This window comes from Ursus americanus, chromosome 18, assembly GCF_024610735.1.
Source record: "Ursus americanus isolate L20-20 chromosome 18, mUrsAme1.1.p, whole genome shotgun sequence".
In the NCBI taxonomy this organism is placed as follows: Eukaryota; Metazoa; Chordata; class Mammalia; order Carnivora; family Ursidae; genus Ursus; species Ursus americanus.
In genome coordinates this window covers 47640049-47665057 of record NC_142144.1, presented here as the reverse complement: position 1 = coordinate 47665057, position 25009 = coordinate 47640049, and the positions used below count along the sequence as shown (strand labels likewise).

At 46.8% G+C, this 25009-nt stretch overlaps 1 protein-coding gene across 2 annotated transcripts in view; it reads left to right on the top strand.

Moving 5' to 3' along the window:
• Positions 1–14749: 14749 nt before the first annotated feature.
• The window catches only part of ACER2 (alkaline ceramidase 2), a 31112-nt gene continuing 20852 nt past the window's right edge, over positions 14750–25009 (top strand). The window contains exons 1-3 of one of the 2 annotated variants that reach the window (XM_045780440.2): positions 14750–14982; positions 23749–23863; positions 24599–24740. In XM_045780440.2, the coding sequence (XP_045636396.1) occupies positions 14875–14982; positions 23749–23863; positions 24599–24740 (365 nt within the window). In that variant the 5' untranslated portion in view covers positions 14750–14874. The remainder of the gene's footprint in view (positions 14983–23748; positions 23864–24598; positions 24741–25009) is intronic. The other variant, XM_045780441.2, reaches the window with a different exon arrangement.

Below are 25009 nucleotides of genomic sequence, written 5' to 3'. Positions count from 1 at the left end.
GGTAGGGGAAGAAAGGGATAAAGAAAGGGGGGTAATCAGAAGGGGGAATGAAACATGAGAGACTATGGACTCTGAGAAACAAACTGAGGGCCTCAGAGGGGAGGGGGTGGGGGAATGGGATAGACTGGTGATGGGTAGTAAGGAGGGCACGTATTGCATGGTGCACTGGGTGTTATATGCAACTAATGAATCATCGAGCCTTACATCGGAAACCGGGGATGTACTGTATGGTGACTAACATAATATAATAAAAAATCATTAATTAAATTAAAAAAAGCAGCTTTATTGAAATATAATTCACATACTGTACAATTCATCCATTTAAGGTATGCAATTCAATATTTTTTAAAAAAAATCCCAGAATTGTGCAACTATCACCACAATCTAATTGTGAAGTATTTTTCTCACCCCAAAAGGAAACCCCGTACCACATAGTAGTCATTTCCCATCTCTGTTTATCCAAACTACCCCACCGCCCCAGCCCTAGGCAACCACTAATCTATTTCTGTCACTATACATTGGCCAGTTCTGACATTTCACGTAAACGGAATCGCACAATACACCGCTTGGGTAGCTTTCTTCTTTCACTTTGCTTCTATTCTTTCTCAAACCTGCTTCAGTCTGGATTCTGTGCTCACTTACGCTACCCTTTAAAAGGTGGCTAACTAAGGGCTCCTGGGTGGCTCAGTCCCTTAAGTGTTTGATTTCAGCTCAGGTCCCAATCTCAGGGTCCTGGGATCTAGTCCCACATCCCCTCAGCCGGAACTCTGCTTCTCCCTTCCCTACCGCAACCCTCCCCACCCCTCCCGCTCCCCTTGCTCCTGCTCTTGCTCTCAAATAAAGTCTTCAAAATAAAATAAATGGTGGCTAACCATAGCTATCTTACATGTTTCTGCTTGTCCTCCTGTCTCCCCAGCTGTGTTGCCTTCTTGCTGCATTGCTATTTCCTCTTCCTCTTTCCTCTGGACTTGGAATCCCCCAGACTCAGTCCTTGCTCTTCTTCTCTCTTCTATCTTCACCCCTTCTCGGCCACTCATCCAGGGAGACCACTAGCTTGCTCTAAAAATCTGTTCCTCTAGAATTCTGGTTCCAGGAATAGGGAATAGGCTTATATTCCCTATTCCTCCTGCTAAATACAACTAAAAACTCTGGACATTGTATACAAAACAAACATTCGAAAGGTGGAGAGAAGAAGGCCAGCTGGCTAGAGATGTTGGGACCCAGGCAATGGTATGATGGGGAGTTCTCTGCATTTCTTCTTGCTTCATACATCCCAGAAAGGGAATTGGAGAAGCCAGCCACTCAAAATGCTAATAGGCATAGACCAAAAATTCCACAACAAAAGCTTGTTTTCTCTTGTCAGAGAACAAGACAGGGGCAGTCTAGCCAGGCAGAAACATTTAGATAATAACATTCTACTCCAGCCAAACACCACAGGAAAAACAAACAAACAAACAAACTATGGCCCAACCCCAACCACACAAGCAAAGGCTGAGTGGAAACCTAGTCTTCACCCTCATCAGGCTATTCTGAGGTTTTCCACCAATCCTGCCAGGGGGGTGTCAGAGAAAGCTCAGTAGGGAGTTGAACTTTCAGCCCAGCTGGCCAGTCAAGAGCCTCCCCCACCCCCCTGAAGTCAGTGGAGACTCTATGCAGAACTTGGACGTCCACCCCTATCATCAGTAAAGAAGAGTCCCCTCTCTGGTGTCAGTTGGACAATCTGGAAATCAATCTCCACCTGGCAGAACCTCCCCTTCCCCTTCAGAGAAAGCCATCCAAGACAGAAGGTTTAGATGAGAGCCATAATTTGTATTATGCAAAGTTACGCATAATACAAAAATATTGAGGCTTTGAGTTAAAAAAAATCACTCATTATACCAAGGATGAGGAAGATCTTGAAGTGTGGAGAAAAAAAAAAAACACCTGTAAAAGCAGAGATGATGGAGAGGTTAACATTACCGGACAATGATTTTTTTTTTTTAAGATTTCACTTGTTTATTTTAAGTAATCTCTACACCAATGTGGGGCTCAAACTTACAACCCTGAGATCAGGAGTGGTCTGTTCTACAAACTGAGCCTGCCAGACACCCCCTCTCTGCCTGACAAGGATTTAAAAACAGCCATGATACAAATACTTCAATGAGCAATTAAGACTATGCTTGAAATAAATGAAAAAACAGAAGGACTTAGCAAGAAAACTGAAAGTCTCAGCAAAGTAATGCAAGCTATAAAGAACTAAATGGGAATCTTCGAACTGAAAAATACAATTACCAAAATAAAAATCTCGGTGAATGGGCTGGATGGTAGAATGGAGTGGATAAATGAACCAATGAACTAGAAGATAGAAAGATAGAATTACCTAATGTGAACAACAGATGAAATAGATTTTTTTTTAAAGATTTCTTACTTATTTATTTTTTGACAGAGAGAGAGATAGTGAGAAAGGGAACACAAGCAGGGGGAGTGGGAGAGGGAGAAGCAGGTTTCCCGCTGAGCAGCGAGCCTGATGAGGGGCTGGATTCCAGGACCCTGGGATCATGACGTGAGCTGAAGGCAGACACTTAACGACTGAGCCACCCAGGCGCCCCTGAAATAGATTTTTAAAAATGAACAGAGCCTAAGGGAACTGGGAACTACCAAAAACAAACAAAACAAAACAAAACAAAACAAAACAGAACAAAAAAACCTCTCAAAATCTAATATTTGTGTCACTGGAGTCCTGGAAGGAGAGGAGAGAAAGAGCGAGACCGAAAAATTACTTGAAGAAATAATGGCTTGAAAATTCCCAAATGTGATAAGAAACATAAACCTACAGATTCAAGCAAACTCCAAAGGGACTGAACCGCAAGAAATTCACATGAAGACACAACATAATTAAGGTTCTAAAGACTAAAGACAAAGAAGAAAAATCTTAAAAACAGCCAGAGAAACACAATGCCTTACTTATTAGGAGAAACACAGCTTGAAAGACAGTGGATTTTTCGTCAGAAACCATGGAGGCTAGAAAGAAGAGGTGTAACATTTCTTTTTTTTTTTTTTTTCAGATTTTATTTATTTATGTGACAGAGAGACAGCCAGTGAGAGAGGGCACACAGCAGCGGAGTGGGAGAGGACGAAGCAGGCTCCCAGCGGAGGAGCCTGATGTGGGGCTCGATCCTGGAACTCCGGGATCATGCCCTGAGCCGAAGGCAGCCGCCTAACGACTGCGCTACTAGGGCGCCCGAGGTGTAACATTTCTTAAGCACTGGGTGGGAGGGAGGTGGGGAAAAACTCAACACAGAATTCTATACCTAGAAAAAGTATCTTTCTTGGATGAGGGGGGGAAACAAGACATTCACAGAGGAAAGAAAGTTTAAAGAATTGTTGCCAGCACACCCACTCTAAAAAAAGAAAAAAAATCCTTTAGTCATTCTTTTAAAGATTTTATTTATTTCAGAGAGAGAGTGAGAGGGAGCACAGGCAGAGGGAGAGATAGGAGCAGACTCCCCACTGAGGGGGAGCTCAGGTGTGGGGCTCGATCCCAGGACCCTAAGATCATGACCTGAGCGGAAGGCAGACACTTAATCAACTAAGCCACCCAGGTGCCCCTAAAAGGACATTTTTAAAATAGGAAGTAAATAATAAAGGAATAAAACTTGGAACATTAGGGAAAAAGAATAGAGCAAAAATATGGGTAAATACAACAGACTTGCCTCTTCCTCTTGAGTATTCAAAATAATGTTTGGTGGTTTTTTTTAAAAAAAATTTACTTATTTTTGCAAGAAAGAGAAAGAGAGCGAGCACAAGCAGGGAGGAGGGGCAGAGGGAGAAGCAGACTCCGCACTGAATGGGGAGCCTGTTACAGGACTCGATCCCAGGGCGCTGGGATCATGACCTGAGCTGAAGGCAGTTGCTTAACTAACCGAGTCACCCAGGTGCCCAAATGTTTAATGGTTAAAGCAAAATTTATAGCACTGTTTGGTGTGGTTCTAAATGGATGTAGAGAAAATATTTAATGCGATTATATTATAAATGTGGAGAATAATAACATGTAAAAGGAGGTAAGTTTCTGTACTTCACTTGAATAGGTAAAATGACACTAGAAGCCTATGCTAACATACATAACACCCAGAGCTACTACCGTGTATAACACCCAGAGCACCCGTATATAACTACACAAAGAGATACACTTAGAAACACTGCAGACAGATCCAAGTGGAATTCTAGAAAATGTTCAAGTAACCCACAAGACAGGAAAAAGAAAACTGGTAAGCAAGCACAAAACAAAACAAAAAATGAAAGGGCATAATTAAGCCCTACATACCAATAATTCCATTAAATGTAACTTTGAGTTATTTATTTACATGTATTATATATATTTATTTACATGTATTATATAATATATATTATATAAAAGATCAACATACATAATGATAATAATAATAATAAATCTTTATTACACACGGTGGCAAAAAACTTTTTTCAAGGAATTGCTGAGGGCAGAGCTTTCCTGGTCACTTTTATCATGCAAATGGAATTCAGGTTCTTTTCTTTTTTTTTTTTAAGATTTTATTTATTTGTCAGAGAGAGAGAGAGAGAACATGAGCTGGCGGAGCAGAGGGAGAGGGAGAAGCAGGCTCCCCACTGAGCAAGGAGCCCAACACAGGACTTGATCCCAGGACCCTGAGCAGAAGGCAGACACTTAACTGACTGAGCCACCCAGGCGTCACTGGAATCCAGGTTCTGAGCCCCTTAGGAGAGTGAAGGCTGTGTCTAGTTAGAGGCTGAAGGATGACCCTCCTGGGCCCATAAGCTCATATGGCAATTCTGGGAACAGTTGTTCCTAGGGTTCCAGCAGTTTCTTCCACGGGTGGAGGTTGAGAGTGGGATTGAATCTGGTTGACCCCATTATCCAGTAGGAAATCACACGGACCCCTGGAGCAGTGCAGAGCAGGCGGAACTGTGGCTCCAATCACTTCCTGTTCTTGACTGACACTGGAACAGGGGCCACTACGAAAATCCTTGAGTTGTGGTCATGAGTTATTATGTGTAAGGAGATGCCCAAGTTATTCTCTAAGATTGTTACTACAAATCCTGTCCACGTTTTTTTTTTTTTTTAAAGATTATTTATTTATTTATTCAACAGGATAGAGACAGCCAGCTAGAGAGGGAACACAAGCACGGGGAGTGGGAGAGGAAGAAGCAGGCTCATAGCGGAGGAGCCTGATGTGGGGCTCGATCCCATAACGCCGGGATCACGCACTGAGCCGAAGGCAGATGCTTAACCGCTGTGCCACCCAGGCACCCCATGTCCACGTTTTCTTCAAAATGCTCATCCTAAAAGATGTTAGCAACTTTTTCATGCGAAAAGAAATTGTAACATGTCCATTCATTTTGGGAACGAACTATCAAATATTTCTAGGATTAAATTTCTTCCAATTTTCACACTTGAGAGGAGAGTCAAGGTCCTCAAACTTCTAGATCATGTGTTCCCAGGCTGCATTGCTAATGGGAAAGGTGAAAAGATCTTGGTTCTTCTTGGTGCCTTGTCTGGAACTTGATGACTATCCCCATCTATAGAATATACTAGATCCTTGCCTTCAGTTGTTAAAATGATTAGAGAATTTAGTGGAAAAGGATGATCTTCTCACTGGCTTCAATCTTTTTCACTTTCTTCAAGCCTCTGATCTCATATATGGGCCTCTTATTTTTAGACGACTTTTTCTCCCACTTCTCTCAGAAGTATGAATTGCCCCAATCTTCCCTCATCCTCAGTATGTTTCCAGGTCTTCAGATATAGTTTCTACATTCCCCCCTTCCTTGGCACAGAATTCTGTTAGGATACTTGGTTTCAAGTCACAGTAACCCAACTCAAAGTAGCTTAAGAAAAAATGTGACTTCCCTATAAAAGTCCTGGGGTGTCTTGGGAACATTTGTATGTGGCTAGGCCCCTGGGCATAGCTGGAGTTAGGGACTTCTTTTCCATTTGGAAGACCACTTGTCTAGACAACTCTTTCTGGGACTGCTTCATTATTTCTTTGCAGTGTTGACCAGTTTTGCCAGCTCATCCATCCATCTGGTGAGACAGGTCATCAATAGCGCCCAGATTCAAATTTCTATCCCATTAGGGAGTCAGAGCTGCAAGAGCTCAATTCTGATCCCAGATTCCCACTGATGCATTCTGATCAGCCAGCTTGGGTCAAAACGCACTGCTGGACCAAGGAACTCTAGCCACAGAATCGGGTCACAGTGTGTTACAGTGACTGTTCTTATAGCAGCCACCTGAATGGTGTAGGGGCAGGGGAAGGTGGGAGGTGGACAGTCCCCATCAAAGAAGCCATGGAAAGTCCCAGAAAAGGAGGAGACATTGGAAGAGATAAAACAACACATGTCTACTTCACGCCTTTCCTCCTCTCCAGGCAAATTGCAAGCTCCTAAGTTTTCAATTCTACTTTTTTCCATCTCCTTGAGGATCTAGTTTCATGAATTACCCTTTTATTTTTCCTTTACATTTTAAATCTGTTCCTCTACCTGGGTGCCTTTCTCTTAGGCTGAAGTTTGCTCAAGATTCCCCTAGACTAAAGGAAAGTTCCATAACTCTTCTTCAAGCTCCTGGCCAATCTATGTACCTCTCTTTTTCACCAAATATAGGTCACCTAGGTACTCCCATTTTACCCCACGTGACCTTCTTCATCTTGACTTACTCCACCTTCATTTCCCCAAGGTGTTTCTTGGCTTTGCAAGGCTGAAGACAAGGCAGAGTGAAGGAAGCATGGCGTTTATAGGCCATTGTGATGCATCCCTTCCAGTGGGTAGAATGTCTGATGTGCCAGGGTCAACTCCCTCAAGGTGTATCTGAGGAATCGGAGAGCCTAGCCCCAAGGGTTTGGGAGGATTGGGAGGCCTGGCACTGACCAGTCCCTGACCTTTCTAGCTTCCTGGTTCCAGAAAGTCTGCGGCCACAGCACAACCTGGACCCCACCCAGGCTGCTGATAGCTTGTTTACCAAAGGCTCCCTGGTTCAAGCGCCTTCTCACGCAAAGGCCTGAGAGAATTCACAGGCCTGAGAGGGACTGTTTGCCATTTGCTTCCTCAGGTGAGGGTAACTGCCTGCCATCCTGTGCCCTCTGGAATGAAGGGGACAGGTATCAACCACAGGTTCAACCAGAAATGCTGCTTTAATGGTAGCCATTGCTAAAGGTTGAGCCCTTCGCTCTCACTCACCAACCGCCTTTCTGGTGCTCTCGTCTACATGGGTGCTTGTGGGGTCCCCCCATTTAGTGAAGTCCATTGCTTCTTTACCTTTTAAACTTATGGAAAGTTTTAAACACATACAAAGTAGGGAGACTATTGTGTCTACACCCAGTTTCAACAGTTATCCATTTAAGGCCAGTGTTTTTTCATCTGTACCCTCAAACCAACTTCCTCCGCCATTCATTCATTATTCTTTTTTTAAGATTTTATTTGTTTGACAGAAAGAGGGCACGCACGCTCAGTCAAACAAACAAAATCTTTTAAAAAAGGTAGTAGACTTCTGAAGACTCACGTTTTAAAACATAATCATAGGGGCACCTGGGTGGCACAGCAGTTAAGCGTCTGCCTTCGGCTCAGGGCGTGATTCCAGCGTTATGGGATCGAGCCCCACATCAGGCTCCTCCGCTATGAGCCTGCTTCTTCCTCTCCCACTCCCCCTGCTTGTGTTCCCTCTCTAGCTGGCTGTCTCTATCTCTGTCGAATAAATAAATAAAATCTTTAAAAAAAAACATAATCATCATACCATTATCAATATCTCTCCCAACCAACAATTCCCAATATCAGCAAATATTTAGTGTTTCCTGTTCCACATTTGTCCGAAAAAGTATTTGTTTACACTCTGACTTAGGATCTAAACAAAGCCTACACATTGCAACTGATTGTTAGGTTTCTATAGGAAAGCCATACGTTTCCTCTCCAGCTTTTGCTGAAGACACTGGGTGGTCCTGAAGAGTTAGTGTCCTTTGATCTGAGTCTTACTGATTGCACCTGCATGTTGTCTTCTCCGCTGTTCTCCACGGCCTCGCCACTGCAACGTGGAGGAAAAGTATCTGCGTCACTTAGGAGTTCGTGAGAAATGCAGAATCTTGGACTCCACTCAAGACCTACTAAATCAGAATCCGCATTTTTAACATTTTTACAAGATCCCCAGGTGACTCAGCTCCTGTGAATTGGTAGTGAGAGCCAGAGTTTTGGTTTCGGTTCTGTTTTTTCCCCCCCTTCAGGGAGGCAACACCGCTTTTTATTTCTTAACCCAGCACACCTTCTCCTCTCTCGCCCGGTGGGACCGCTCGAAGGGACCGCGCCTCCCTGTCACTCAGGCCTCCGTAAATGTGGCCACGCCCGAGGCTCCGCCTCCTGCCCGCCCCCATCTTCTGGTCCCGCCCCCATCTTCTGGTCCCGCCCCGTCCGCTGAGCGCATTTACCCACAGGGCTCTCAGGGCTGTCTTTGCTTGCCGTGTTCGCACGTCTTTTTGTCTAACCCTGACCTGCCCTTGGTCTTTCAACTTGCCTTTTCAGTTCCTGAGAGAATAGATCTTTCGCGGAGGTTCAGCCTGCACCTTTAACTCAACAAGTCCAAGCCTCAATCACAATTTTTCCCCCTAGCTTCCCTTTTGGGTTAGTAACCCGGCCATCTTCCGATGATTCAGGCTAGACTATTTAAAGTGGTCTTCTGTTTCCCCCCTCTTTCATGTCCTACCTCTAATTAGTAAACTATTAATTCTCCTGTATTTGTTAGCCTTCATTAGGTTATGCTGGAGTAAAACACAGTCCCCCAAAATCTCAATGACAAGACTGTTTGTTTGCTGACATTCTAAGTTGGGGTGACTGCAGTTCTGCTCTGCTCTAGGTGTCGTCTTCATTCCAGGAGCCAAGGTTGAAGAAGCAATCCCGATCTGGCATATGGCAGAGGGCACCTAGGAATGGCAGAACTAGGGATCGATTTCAAAGCCTCTGGCAGTCACGGAGCACATCCATTCCAGCCATATTCTATTGGCCACAGCCAATGACAAGGTCAAATCCCATGACAGTGGGTCGGGAAATATGTTCAAGTATCTGGAATCAACTGCACGATCTGTCAGAGCTCCTGTTTTATATCGGAATTGCGTCCCTTTATTGCAATTCCCTCCCCCTTGCCATAAACTTCCCTTCTCTCAGGTTAGAATCCACCTGCTCTGGGAAGCCTTTCCTGACACCTTCAGACAAGGTCAGAGCCACGGCCGTCTATTGTGGTACCTGCACTTTTTTACGGCACACTTGTAATGAATTATTTATGTTATTTATGCAATATTCAATGTCTGACTTTCCCTCTAGACTGCAAACTCCATGAGGGCAGAGACAGCATCTGTTTTGCTCACCACTTTCCCCTCGGCCCCTAGAAAAGTGTCCAGGCACGTAACAAGAATTCAATAACTACATGTAAATGAATGAATGGATGCTTTCACCAGGCTCCTCTCATCCCTCACCTGGATTATGGAAAGACCTCACCAATTGTTTCTGATGTCTGTGTACTCCTCCGATCACCTATTCGTCTTCCAGCTTGGCCTCCCTTTCTGTCGCTTTTCCAGCTGAAACACAGTATTTGAAGTTTCCTCAATTATCATGCTTTCTCAGACTTCCATCCTTTTGCACATGCTGTTCCTTCTGTAGCATTCCCTCTCCTCACTGCTGTTCCTGGTAAAATCCTATTCATCTGGTACACCTCCGTTCTGAGGCTATCTTCTCTGCCGGGCTTACCTTGGCTCTCAGTGCAGACTCGGACCCCTCCCCCCCTTGCTTCCACATTCGATGCGCGCATCTTCATTTTAGCAATTACCACGTAGCAGTCTGATGTTTTGTGAGCCTCTACTAGACTCAGCGCCAGGAGCCCAAGAGGAGTATTTTGTCTTTATATTACACAGCACCTAATACAGGGCCTCGCACAAAGCAGGTGCTCAAACTCGTCCTATACCCTTGTCCCCTTGCAAACTAGTTCTTTAACAGAGCAACACCTTCTCTGTCGAGAAGCAGCAGTCAAATCCCACGTTAACAAATTCCACGCACGGCAGGCACAGGCGAAGCCTCAGATTTCCAATCCGAATTGATGGACCTGTACTGTATATACATCCAGTCCTAACAAATTGTTTGTGGCTTTCCAGTGTGGATTAGAGAAAGGAGAGGGGCCCAGGGACAAGGGCAGGAAGTAGCCTCTGACGGCCTGTCCGTAAACTACAGCAAATATGTCCTTGTCCTGAAGTGGCCGCAGTAGCGTGTGCGCCTGGGGAGTCCCTGCTTCCTGCAGCCCTCTCCCACAATTCTGAGCCTGGGGACTTTGTCTTAGATTAAAAAAAAAAAAAAATCCTTGCTCACCTATCTTGTTTCCCTCCTAACTGAAGAGGACGAGCAGACTCTGAGCCCCTGGTTTCCTGGTGATGAACCAGGGGCCAAGAGAGGACGGTCTCTCTCTGGGCTCCTGTCTTCTTCTTCCTTTCGCTGGTGGCGGCAGTCTTGGCTTGGATTTGATCTTTCGGGGAAGCAAAGCACACGGTCTATAGTGGCGTGTTGCCCTGCCGTGCTTCCGCTACGATAGTGGTTCTCCAGTGTGAGTGTGGGTTGGAATCTCCTGGAGGATTTGTTAAGCCACACATTGCTGGACTCCCCTTCCAGAGTTTCTGAGTCAATCAATCAGTCTGGGGTATGGCCCTAGACATTTGCTTTTCTAAGAAGTTCCTAGGTCATGCTGCCACTGCTGAGCTGCGGGGCGGCCCTTTGAGAATGACTAGCCTGAAAAAAGAGCCTCAAGGGAGATGGTGATGAGAAACTCCGACCGGACAGGAAAATGCAGAAAATTCTATCCGTGATCATGCACTTTGGGCTTTATTGGCACAGGTGCCTGAAATTTTTTCCAAGGAAGACTTTGTGACTCGGTGATTTCCACTTGGAGAACCAGTTGAACTGGATATTTGTTATCAGATATTTACTTAGACCAAATAAACATGGTTAAAAACTCTGTAAAAAGGGAAGATGCTGGCATCGTGACTTCCCTGCAGGGGTGGCTCCCTCAAACCTGCTCTTCATGGATCTCTTTCACGGACTCACATTTAGACCCAAAGCAACACAAGCAAAGTCATCATCAGAACTCAGCAGTGCCCTGTTGTTGCGGTCACACCTCCCACCCCGCTCTCCCCAGGCTCTCTGCCTCCACCTGATTTCAGAATCTTCTATTGAACCACTAAAAGTAGTTGCCAAGGCATAATATTAATAGAAATCAATTTCAAAATTAATGAACCAGTGACAGGTCCTCATGGTAATTAGGTTATAGTCATTGAAAAAAATGACAACAATGGGGAGAGTCGAGGACAGCATCAAAAAAACTTTAACGCAGTCCCAAGAAGACCAACACTGATGTCTTTGGAGAAACATCCTTTGTGTCCCTGATGCCACTCACCAATGACCTTTGGCTTAGCACTGTGTCTCTGTGCAATTGTAATTAGAACCCAGGTGGCTGGGTTTGATCTTGAACTAGGATGGTCATTGCCAATAAGAGTTCCTGAGTGGGAGGAAAACTCCTCATCGGCCCCTAGTAGGACCTGCAGAAGGAGGATTTATATCCAGTGAATTCTATACTGCAGTGCTGTTAAAAGTTACAGTATTTTGCATTGTAACATCCTGAAGTCCAGATACATCTTATGGTGGATGGCATTTTATAATCAAGGTTGGCCAAGTGGGGGTCAAGGTGTGTTGTCATTGCCTGAACACACACAAACTGAGTGGGTTATCCTGGTGGAATGATCTGGCAGCTGTCATCTTCATGTTTCTTTCAACAAATCACCTAAGGACTGTCTGGAAAAGAAACATGATGTCAATTGTCTGAAGACTTTCCCTTGCAACCTTCAGGTAAGTTCAAGAACGTGCCAGCATCAAAATATGCACACTAGCATTCAGGAGGGGAGCGCAGCTAAGAAATGCTGCATCACCAGTGCCTGATAATTAACAACACGAGGACACCAGTGACTCAGTTGAAAAATGACTAAGAAAAAGAAGAGAGATTCTAATTATGAGTTCCTTAGTAAGTTTATTGTGTTTATATGTTCCTTTTTCTGTACACACCAGAGTGATATAAAATAACTATGTCTAAGTCTAAACGCTCTCATTCAATTAATACTTAAAAAGCCTAAAAGATAGGGGTGCCTGGGTAGCGCAGTCGTTAGGCGGCTGCCTTCGGCTAAGGGCGTGATCCTGGCGTTCCAGAATCGAGTCCCACATCGGGCTCCTCCGCTGGGAGCCTGCTTCTTCCTCTCTCGCTCCCCCTGCTTGTGTTCCCTCTCTCGTTGGCTGTCTCTCTCTGTCAAAATAAATAAATAAAATCTTTAAAAAAAAAAAAACCTAAAAGATAAAAAAAATTACAATGAGTTTAATTGGGTATATCTTTTTTCCTAACAGCAGCTCTCAATCTTTTTGACCTGAGGACTCCTTTTATACTGAAGATTGAGGATCCTAAAATTCTTTTGTTTAGGTGGTAATATCAATATTTATCATATTCAAAAAATTTTTTGAGAGAGAGAGAGTACACATGTTCAGGTGAGGGGCAGAGGGAGAGAAATCTTTTGTTTTTTTAAGCTTTTTGTTTATTTATTTGAGACACAGAGTGTGAGTGAGCGGGAGAGAGAGCACAGGCTGGAGGAGGGGCAGAGGCAGAGGGAGAAGCAGGCTTCCTGAGGAGCAGAGAGCCCGATGCGGGGCTCAATCCCAGGACCCTGGGATCATGACCTGAGCCGAAGGCAGTCGCTTAACTGACTGAGCCACCTGGGTGCCCCAAGGGAGAGAAATCTTAAGCAGGTTCCATGCCCAGCACTGAGCCCCAAGTAGGGCTTGATCTCACCACCCTGAGATCATGATCTGAGCCAAAACCAAGAGTTGGACACTTAACGGAGTAAGCCACCCAGGTGCCCTTTACATTCAAAATTTAAAGAGACTTTTAATACCAAAGAATACCCAAACACAGATTCCATTAGCCGTCAGAGAGATAATGACATCACCTAGCCTCTGAAAAGCTCCAGTGTGCACTGGTGAGAGAATGAGACCCAAAGGGGGAGACCATGTTGCAGCGTTCACAGGAAGAGAGTTTTCACCTTGTGGATCACCTGAAAGGGGAACCGACTTTGAGAATCACTGGTATATGAAATAATGGTGTGTTTTACAGCAGTAGAGTTAATACAGATATATTTCTACCTTAAGTACCGGAAGGAGCACAACATGGAAAACCAGCGTTGGACAATGGGTCGTGCTGTGAAGCATGGAGAAATTAGCTGCTCTGTGGCCGCGAGGAGTATTCCCCCCCTCCCAGTGACGTGCCCCGCTCACACTGGGTGTCCTGCAGGCCTGAGTCATTCTGACCTTAGGAGAAGGTACCTGTGTCCCTGCATTCCAGGACCGTGGAACCGGCTGTCCAGGAGGAGGACAGAAGTTGGGACAGAGGAAAGGAGTGTGGGTTGCTCCCCACGGGAAGAACGCTGGATTTTTCTGGAGACGAACATTGGCTTGCGGTTTCTGGAGATCTGGGGAGGCCAGCAAACGGCTGTGTGGGTATCTGCTGATGGACACCGGAGCGCCAGCCAGGGTTCCCCTGGACATTCAGGCCCAGAGAGGGCAGTGCCCGGGGAGCTGCTGGCCTTCAGAGCACTGTGCAGGTTGGAGCAAGCAGAGGCTAGTGCCAGGCACCACGGATTGCTGACCAGAGCTGCTTCTGCCACTGTGCTGCCCTGCCCTGGTAATCCCAGAACCACTCAAGGAAGGAGGACCAGAGCCCCCCTCCCCCATACACACACATAGACACGGACACACACTATTGACCTTTGTGGGGACCGGATTGGGTTTTAGAATCTACAGCGGCAAAGTAGTTACCAGCAAGTCTGAGATCATCCCGCATGCATTTGATTTCTAGCTCTGCCTTACTGGCTGGAATGGCATTGTCAATAGAACCCACTTCGCAGTATCACCCCCGGGAACAGTAAGTAAGCGATGCATGGGGGCTCCCCAAACAGTGCCTGGCCTATCATAAATGCTATGCCATCATCTCTTGCACTTTCAGTGTCCTGGAGATGTCATATCTGCCACATCATGTGTCCTCCGAGTGCTGCTATGACTCAAGTTTCGCCCTATGTTTATTTGAAGACCAGATTAAAGCCCTACAGCTGGAAATCCGGGGGACCAGGAGCGTCCTGGACATTGCAGAAGTGCGCTACTGAACAGCAGGTGGCAGAGGCGGCGTGGGGGAAAGGCCATGGAGTCGGCCACTCCAGCCTGCAAGGTCTTCCTGCTTTAGCCCGTGGCACTGGGTCCTGCCAACCAAACCCTCACGGGCCTTACAGGGACTGAGGGCTTTTCTTTCTTGAGTGTGAGCACGGGTGTCACACGCAGGGCAGAGCCAGATCCGTGAGCGTCCACAGGGGGGTGGGGGTGGAGGGTGGCGGGTGGCGCCTGTGAGTCTGAGCCGGGGAGGTGGGCGTGGGCAGGCATGGGCAGGCACCGGCTGGACCGTCAAGGCTTCTGCCACCTGCCTGTAGCAGGGCTATCTGGACTTGCCCGGAGCTCTGTCCCTGCTTCCGGACTGCCCCTCCTCCCACACGCATCCCGCCGCCGGGGTGGGCGTGGCCTGCTCCTACCCTCGCCTTCCCCTCAGGGGGCGGAGCTGGGGGAGGGGTCCACGAGCGAGTCACGTCCAACAGGCGGAGCGGAGCACTAGGGGGCCGGCTGGGGAGGCGCCACATCCGGCGGCTGACTCGTTGTGTATAAAGCTGCGGCCGCCGCGTTTGGCTTCCAGCAGTAGCTCTGGACTCTTCTCGGCTGCGGGAGCAGCTGCTCCAATGCCCCACAGCGGCCATGAGCATCCCGCACTGGTGGGACCAGCTGCGGGCTGGCAGCTCGGAGGTGGATTGGTGCGAGGACAACTACACCATCGTGCCTGCCATCGCCGAGTTCTACAACACGGTGCGGGAGCGGGAGCGGGAGCGGGAACGGGGCTGGAAGGCGGGCTGGAGGGAGGGGACGTCCCTAATCGTGGCTGCGCCTGGAACCTGGACATGGGTCTCTGCGTGTATTTGGAGTATGCTCTCTCCAGGGCCACAGTCGATCCGCGCGCCCCCTCCTCTGCGCTCCTTCCAGCTCTCCATCTGTCCTCTTCTGTCCCTATCCCGACATCTGGGCTCATCTCCCCTTGTCATTTCCTTCTGATGTCTCTATTGTCTTGTTTGACCTGCACCTGTCCCGAAGCCAGTGGTCCGTGACAGCCCCTCGCCCAGGTGGGTGACTCAGGGGCTGGTGAACCCGCCCGGACAATTCCTTCCTCCCCTAGGATCTCTGTGGCGTGACGCACTTGGGTCGCATTGTGCGGTTTCTCCCTGAATACCTGCTCTAGGAGTAGGGGGGAGGGGAGGGGAGTCCCCGGGCAGGTCTCAGGGGCAGGGCCCACTGCCACTGTGCCGACTGGCCCCGCCCCACTAATACGCCAGTAATAGGTCGAGTTACTTTCGGCCAGAATCAAGTTAATTGCTACTAGTTCTTATTTCTTTGCCTTTAGTTTCCAGTCTCAGTCCAGCCCCAAAGTCAACTCCTCCAGGCCTGTGCCCTCCCCCGTGATTAAGCCTGGGGAGTGAGAGGGACGTTTGGGAGCGAGTGTGTGTGTGTTTCGTGGGCTTACCTCGGTCCCTACTACGGGCAGGCTGAAACTTCCCCGCTGCAGTAGCCCGTGTGCTGTTAGTATTTATGGAAGGGAAAGCTTGATGCGGGAAGGAAATGCCTCTTCTTTTCACTGTGCGGTGGCTCAGGATTCTCAGACCAAACAGAAGACTCCGCATGGTCATTTCTGCGGCTGGCCAAACACAAAAAAACAGGAACTCCTGGTTTACAAGTCACTGTGAATTTGAGATTGTTCTTTAGGATTTTCTCCTTGGATTTGCTGGAGAGAATGTACTTGGCATGAGTCAGTCTGGAGGGATCTCCGATGAGCTAGTCCCAGCCCTTTCATTCATTGACGATGAAACTGAACTCTAGAGAAGGGAGCCGTCATGCTCGCGTTTCTGGCACAATCCAGAAGTCTGCACTCTTCCTCCTTCCTCCCGCACAAACACTCCTGCTTCTTATTTAGGACCAGGTTAATTCTGCAAGAAAACCTGGCCCTCTGCTGTCCATAGGTCCTGTGTAAGACATCGTGGACATCGCTACAGCTCAGCTGTTGAGCCTCCGTTTTCAGAGCGTTCTCTCAGGGGTAGACGCCCGCACACAGGATGGGCTGGGGCATGGCTGGGTACTTCCAGTAGCCCTAACTCATTTTCTCCTTTTATAAGTGGAGGGTATGACTAAGGATTTCACAAAAAACAAATGACAGGTTGGGGACAAGTCCTCATACACCCAGCAAGGTCATGATCTGTGGAATCCGAGGCCAGCCGAGAGTCAGGCCTGCTTCCTTGGCCAGAAGTTCGTGGGTCTACAGCTGCTCTGCGCCTACCTTGAAAAGCCTCAGAGTGCTGGATGGGGGCGGGGGGGGGGTTATGTTGTTTTTATTTTTAATCTGGTCCCATTGGAGCAGTTATGGAGTGAGTGCCAAAGTCTTTCAGAGATGAACTGTTGCTCTCAGCTGCAGTGTCTGTGGGTGATGAGCCTGGCTGGTCCTCCTGACAGACCTTCTTTTTGGAATACTGTTAAACCACAACGGTTTGCTTCAGCCCAGCGGAGAGCTTTAAAGCTCAGAGAAGTAGTCGGTCACCTAACTTTGTTGAGTCTAGGTCCAAAGAGCTTGGCAAAAACCGTTTCCTTGCCCTAGTTATCTGCGAAAGCTTATCACAGGACAACCCGTGCTTATCTCTCTCTTGTATTGAGGAAGACAGTGAACTATTACTTGGTGATAAACAGCTCATTAAATCCTCATTGGAAGGCAGCAGGTCTCTTTATCCATTTTAGAATAACCCTTCCTCATTTTGAGGATAAGTGTAAGGAACTGAAGATACAAAATCAGGAGAGGACTGGAAGAGGGATCTAGAACCTTCTTAATGGGTCTTGGGGGTAGCACCTCCCTACTACGACTTCAGGTACTACTGGCTACTGTGAATTGTTTGCTAGGTGTTGAACCTGTGGTGTGCACGGCACAGTGACCGTCAGTGGTCGGCGCGCATTATTAGAGCCGTCTGATAAAAGGGAAGAAACCAGGGTCTAGAGAGATGACGCAATTTGCCAAGATCAAGAAAATGGCAGAATTAGAGTTAGTTGGTCCATTTGACTCTACAAAGTTACTTCTCCTGAAGGTGTCGGTGCCATGTAGCTCCTTCTGACTTCTTTACTCTGCACGGCGTAGCTCTTTATGACTCAGCCACTCTTGAACTGGAAGCTCTTGCATCGGAAGCATTTGATCTACAGGATAAAACTCATGATGGGTGATATGAAAAGGTTTTCGTTTTTTTGTTACAGTTGTTCTGTATTTTAAAATGTTCACCTTAAAAATTAAAGTTACTTTACCAGCAAGCATGGGTTTATTTCAGAAAAAGAGAAACTGCCCTTCAGGGCAAGCAAGCTATAGCCAAGCCATAGGCAAGACGGACAAACGAAGGAGAGGAATGTTATCTTATGGAGAAGGAGGAAGTCGGGAGGGGTTGTTGGGACCCGGAGAAAAGCAAGAGTTCAGGGTGATTGTTTCTCATGGGCTGAGTGGCTGGGGTAGTGGACTTCTTGTGGGAGATACAATGTACATCTTTCCCTGTTGGGGCCTGGAATAGACCATTGGTTCCTGTCAGGGAATCTTCTGTGAGGCATCTGTAATTCCCATTGAGTGGTATGGGCTTTCCGTTCCAGCCTCCCCTTCTAGCAACCCCAGTCAACTTCAGCGAGGTTTCCACTTATTAATTTTCACCAATAGTAGCATGATCATGGTAAAAAATTCAGCGTATGCAAGTTATAAAGTGAAAAATCTGCTTTTTTGTGTATCTTTACAGACTTCTTCAGGCATTGTACAAAACACATGTATTTGTGTGAGTATAGAAAATGCGTGTGTATAATGCATACACACGATATCTAAGTTTTTATTCAACTCAGGTGACATCACACTACGCAAACTCCTCTCGATGCTTGCACTTAATAGGTCTCAGAGATGGTCCTATCTTGGCTCTGCGTTATCTTCCTCTTTACAATGCCTAATCAGCGTTGCATGTAATGGATTGACCATGATTTATTTACCTACTCAATCTCTTATGGACGGACGTGTAGGGCAGTTTCTGTTTTATGTTTTGATTTGGTTTCTGAGCAGTGATGCAATGAATATCCTTATAGATGCATCTGGATGTACTTCTACAAGTACGAATCCTCTAGAGGGAATTGCTAGGTCAAGGAGAGTGTTTACTTAAAGGCTGCTAATTATTGCTAAATGGGCCACCAGAGAGAGTACCCTGGTTTATGCTCCCACTGACAGTGTTTGGATGTACGAAGCAGTTCGCTTTGCCCCCCCCCCCCCCCCCCCCCCCGCAAACCTCTATTGCCTCAAGACCTGTCATCATCCTTGGCTTCAGCCAAGCCCAGATCTCCCTTCCAAGAACATGTCATGTTCTTCCACCGCCTTTTGCTTCTGCACAGTTTGTACTGTTTCTTCCACATACAAGTTCTACTGACTCGAGTTCCTTCTTATGTTTTAAGTTTCCGGGCTCTAGTCACACTGCAGAGAAGGATTCTAGAAAGCACTGCTTTAGAGAAAAGTAGGCTCTGCTTTTTAACCACTGGGCTTAGCTTGTGTGGACTCTGTTGCTGGGCAGGGACTCGGGGTCAGGAGGAAATCCACTGGTGCTGAAAAAAAGTCTGGAAGCAAAATATATGCATAAAGTCAGCCCATTGTCTGTGCCTTTCCCAATAAGCTCTGCCAGCCATCAAGAGATAAGGAAGGTAGTTCTCCTGATAATGCTGAAGCCTATGTCCCTGTAGGACAGAATGACCTATGTCCTGTACCCGTTCATCTCTAGATCTATTCACTGGGCAGCTACTGTGTGCCCGTTACAGAGACCAGACCTGCAGACAGTCATCTGGGTGGTGACGGCCAAACCGGAGAGGTGTACCAGTTGGCAGGGCATTATTAGTATTCTGCATGGGGTTGGTGGACTGTGGGGGAATTTTGCAAGAAGTCTTCTGAGTGGAGTGGCCAACTTGTCCTGGTTTGTCCAGGCCTTGCCTGATTTGGAAGCGGAAAGCCCCATGTCCTGGGGAACCCTCCTCAGTCCCAGGCAGGCCAGGCCAGTTGGTCATCCCAGAGGCAGGAGGGGAGCAATGGAATGGACGATTAGAAATCTGCATACAGTTAAGATGCGGAGACTGTCTACCCAGCCAGGGGAATACCCCTTAGCTGTTTCTGAACCTTCCTGCTCAGAAAATCTTACAGCCTGTTGCTTTGTCAGCATTTACCCTCGGCCTGGGAAAGCGCACACTCCCATGCATCGGGAGGAGATTGCTGTCTGTCCCTGAGATTATTTTGGTGAGTTGTTAAGGAGGAATTCGTGGAATGAGGAACTTCCTAAGGAAATAATTAATACACTTTAAAATTGCGGTTTCCTTTTAATGAAAAAAAATCTGCTCCGCAGACATTAAGCAAATTCGTTCTCCAAAGCAATAGGCTTTAAAAAAATACCCTTGGCTGAACTATTCTTCAACTGCAGTGACCCACACAATTGTTAGGGGAAGTTTCATTTCTCAGAAGAGATGAAGCACTGAATGTGTGTTTTAACCAGGACTTGTTTGCTTCTCCGTGTTTCTTTCGGAGTTCCTTCCTCTTTTTGTCTTGGGGACAGAGGCTCCCTCGGATTTGTTCTTTCCCTTTTCATAGGTGGAGGGCTTTAAAAGGCGTGGTGGAGGCCAGCCGTCACTGGTAGAAGGGCTACGAAGAGGCAAGTAGGTGATTTCCGTGTTATCTGGGGAATGTTCACTTGGTGCTTCTAAGTTGAACTCTTTAATGTGTGCCTTAAAAAAAAAATGTTTGTAGTCCCATGACTTTCCTGCAGGTGTAATGAATGACTTCATGCCTTTGTGAGTAGTGTGTAAATACATTTAAACGTGATTAACACAGAAACCAACATTGCACCGTATGTTACCTAGAATTTAAATGCAAATTTTAAAAGAAAAAAAAAGATAGGAAAAAGAAGGTGATGAACGCAAGTCGACAGAGCCTGTTGGGGGAGGGCTTGACAGGAGATGGTTGCACTTGGCCGGAGCAAGGGAGAGTGCAAGGACTTGAGACAATGAAGACGTAAAAAGCAAAATGCGTCCTATCCCCCGACACTGTAGGAGGGGCTGTTCATTGGGGCTCCTTCCCCTGGGGGAGGACTAGATAACCCACTCCCACATGGGACACTTACAGCAAGGGAGGTCAGTCTATCTGAACTAAGATGAAAAGGTTTACGTAGCCTATTGTTGAAGGAGAGAAGAAACAGAGCGATAATGTTATAATATGGGATATATATGTATTCATATAAATGCAAGGAAAATGATTCGAAGGCTGTGAATCTGAGGATATCCATTATCCCTCGGGAGGAGGATGGCAAGGAGACTTTCAAAAAAATTACAGAACGAAACAGGAGGACACGTTTATGTCTAAGAAAGGAGACAGATCGGGTTTTGAGTTACCTCTGCTATAATAATTCCATTTTCTCCTTCTCCCCCTTTCCTTCCTTCTCTGCTTAACAAAATGAGAGCCACATTTGTATCCTATCACAGGTGCACAATGCAGGGATAAGTCAGAATTTTTAGAGAACCCGTGAGGAGTTAAGCCAAGGAGGTCAGAGTGTGGTGGGGGAGGGGGCTTGGAGGTGAAACTCAGCTCTGGGCAATGGAAACAGCTCAGTGTTGGCCCCTCCTCTGTGGGTGATGCCTCTTTGACCTCCGCCAGCCCGGGAAGCCCTTCTGGGCGCTCACGCATTGCCCCTTGTGAAACAAGGGATGGTCTTGAAACGCTCTCATTCTTTACTCCTAAAGATCTCTCCTTCTTTAAAGGATTCCTTGGAAAGTGAAAGGCTGTGATCGTAATAACGAACAGCAGCTTACTGCTTACCATGCACGCAGACCCTAGGCCCAGTTCCTCCTTACCTGCTGTGTAGTGACAGAGAGTGGCCGTATTTCTAAGCCTGGAGACTGCACCCCGGCTGGGCCATCTGAGACAATTTATCCAAACTCTCACCCAAGGTCACAAGTAGCTCATGGGCCTCTCAGGTGGAAAGGAGGAAAAGATCCCCATCAGAGCCCACCAACTAGAAAGAAAGTACCCCTTTCTCCAGAATGGTGCAGCCCCACTGGGGGTTTCAGGCTTCGCTCTTAACCCCAGGCAGCAGCCCTGCTCCCATCCCGCCCCGGACACAGGATCTGGTTCTCCACTCATCACTGATTTAATTTCCCTTCTACCCTCTCTTCCCCCCTTTCTCAAAGTGATGTCCCTTCTACCCTTTCCTGCTCCCAGATGATGAAAGAGGCCTGCCTAGGCCGCTGACCCTGCCAGTCCTTATGTGTGCACCTCAGGTTCTGGGGTTTGGTCTAGTCGTGCACGTGCACACTTTCCTAGGTCTGGTAAAGCCTCACTTCCCTGGCCCCTTCAGCTCAGCTCACACACCCACCCTCACGGTTCCCTGGGGGCTGCCTCTGTGTTGTTCACCATGGGGGACTGGACTGGTCTTTTCTTTGGAAAGACCCCAGGCCCTTGACTTTCTGGACTTCATCTGCCCCAACCTCCTACCTCCGAAAGTTGTTTTTCTAGTCTTTTTTTGTGGAATCCTCCCACACCCCTTCCCCACGGGTGTTGCTCATTTCAACTTAGCTGTGCTTTTCCCATTCTGCATGCTTCCTCTGGCTGCTGTCCTTTATGAGTCACAATTAGAAAGAAAACTTCAAAAGCTGCATGTCCCCACCACTTTGTACCTTGCAGGATGGCGTTCATTAAAAACAAAAACCACCAGAAAATAACACACGTTGGCAGAGCGGTAGAAATACTAGAACCCTGTGCATTGCTGGTGGGAAGGTAATGTGGTCCAACCACCATGGGAAACAGCTTGGCGGTTCCTCAGTACGTTAAACATGGAGTTACCCTTGGATCCAGGGATGCCAGCTTGGGCATATACCAAGAAGAAAACAAGGACTCAAAAACTTGTATGGGAACGTTCATAGCAGCCCTGTTCACAACAATCCATTAATGAGTAAACAGATGAACAATGTGGTGTTCGGACGATGGAATATTATTTGCCCACAAAAAAGCAGGAAGTATTGAGGAAGTAGTGAACGTGCCACGACGTGAACCTCAGACACGTTGTGCTAAGTCAGAGAAGCCAGACGCAAAGGTCATAGCGTGTGTGATTCCGCTTTCATGAAATACCCGGAATAGGTAAAAACTCATAGACGCAGAAAGCAGATTTGTACTTGCCAGGGGCTGGGTGGGGGTGGGGAGGGGAGGGAGTGGAAAGTACCTGCTTAATGGGTGTGGGCTTTCTTTTTGGGGTGATGGAAAGGTTTTAGAACTAGACAGAGGTGATGGTTGCATATTCCAAGGGCATTTAATTGTACACTTTAAAATGGTTTATTTTGGGGCGCCTGGGTGGTGCAGTCGTTAGGCGTCTGCCTTCGGCTCAGGGCGTGATCCTGGTGTTCGGGATCGAGCCCCACATCAGGCTCCTCCGCTAGGAGCCTGCTTCTTCCTCTCCCACTCCCCCTGCTTGTGTTCCCTCTCTCGCTGGCTGTCTCTCTCTGTCAAATAAATAAATAAAATCTTAAAAAAAAATAAAATGGTTAATTTTATGTGATGTGAATTTTACCTTGATTTAAAAAAAATTTGGAAAAAAGAAAAGGGAGCTGGCTACAACCTCCTAAAAACAAAAAGACAACAAAGTAAATAAAAAAAAAAATTAGAGCTGAGGTTCCAGAGTTACGCTGACCAGTATGGTCGTCACTGGTGGGTGTTGGGCGTGTGGGATATGGCTGGTCCCGATGGAAACGGGCTGTAAGTATGAAGTTCCCTCTGGACTTCAAAGCTTTATGTGAACGTAGCCCGTTAATGATCTTTAAATAGTGATTAGGTATTGAAATGACAATAGTTTGAATATATTATATTAGAGAAGATGTATTTTTTTTTGAAAAGCCAAATGCCCCCCTTGGATAATAGGCTTAAATCCACACCAAAATCTGAAAGTTTGATCTTTACCTAAAATTAGGTTTGATTAGGGGGAGAAACTGACGAAGGCAGACACAGAAACCAGGAAGCATCCTGCCTTCGTGTGGGCGCCAGAGAAAAGGCTGGCCTTGCTAGCAGAAAAGTATTGGGAGCTGGGGTGTCCAGTACTCACCTCCTTATGAAACTTTTATTTTTTACCCTTACTTAGTGCAGGCCTTGCCTTAAAAATGTATGTGCGAGTAGATAAAATGCATCATAGTTGGTCTTGTGCAGAAAAAGAAGACGATTCTTGGAATCCAGGGAGGGGGCTGGGCAGCTTTCACAGATTGATCATGGGAGCAGCTATAAAAACGCTGCAAAGAGACAGGAAGAAGCCCCCAAATGGCCATTAAAGAAGGCTTAAATTTCCCTGTGTCTGCAGTGGGGGGGGAAAAAAAAAGGAAAAAGATGTAAGAGTTTAAACAAGACGTGTGGCCACATTCATCCCAGTTTGCAAAGCTCCTATTTGGAACACGCTGCTTTATTTTTTTGCCCTTTTACTTAACATTCATCTTTTCATTTTACATTCCCCCCTCCCCCCCCAGATCAGCAACGTGTTATTTTTCGTTTTACCGCCCATCTGCATGTGCTTATTTCGCCAGTACGCAACGTGTTTCAACAGCGGTATCTACCTAATATGGACGCTCTTAGTTGTAGTGGGTAAGTGGATTCGTGTTCGAGCAGGGCCTGAAAGGGAGGAAATGGAATTCTGCACACTTCCTGTCCTATTTGAACATTATGTTTTGTAAACCGAAGTCCGTCTGACGTCTTCGCGAACTTTTATTTTGCTTTGACGCCAGAAGGAGGCCGCTCCTGGGCAGGGGCTGGGTACCGGGGCGACTCCACCGATGGCTTAATTGCAGGGGAGGCCTTATTTATGCGACAGCTGCTGGTGCTGTGCCAGCACAATTTTCTGAGGACTTCTGAGGAAGATCACGCAAAAGCGATTGAACGCTGATGAGACTTTAGGCTAATGGATCAAAACGAAGAAAGAAAATTCTAGATGTTTGAGCCTTCATTGTTCTGGGAAATGCTTGTATAGTTTCCATTTCCTTCCACAGGCAGATTGGGCATTCTTAACAGTGAGAGAATGTTGACTTTTAGTCACTGCCTCTTCCCCTGAAGCCTTGGTAGAGGAGGACGGAGTGTTTAACTGTGGCATTATTCAAGTTCTGATGTGCTGACATGGGGGCCCTGCTTGAAATCCTCTTTCTAGGCTTCAAGTCTGCATGCCCAGGCGGTGTGGGTCTCTTCCTTCAGCTGCTGCTTTCAGTGAGAGTGTGATCTGGTGATGGTGACCGTGGTTGTTGGAATGGCTGGCCTTCAGCAGTGTGTTGAATTTGCGAGTCTGTTCTTCTGCAGTGACCTTTCTTTATTGGTTGTAATTGATTCTAGGAATTGGATCCGTCTACTTCCATGCAACCCTAAGTTTCTTGGGTCAGATGCTCGATGAACTTGCGATCCTTTGGGTTCTGATGTGTGCTCTGGCCATGTGGTTCCCCAGAAGGTATCTACCAAAGGTCTTTCGGAATGACAGGTAAGCTTGTGCCGAACCATTTTGTATTTACTGCTGAGTGCAGGACCCAGCATATCGATGCATGTATCAGAAAAACAGCACACAGGGGAGCCTAACCTTGTGACACCTTATCAGACACTTGTTTAATGTCCACTGATTGTTTATTCTGCCAGACCGTAAACTGACGAAAGAGGGAATCTTAATATGCTTGGCGGAGAATTTATAGGATATTAGGGGTAATTTCCTTGAGTCCAATCCAGTTCTACCATTGGATAAGTTTATAGAATTCC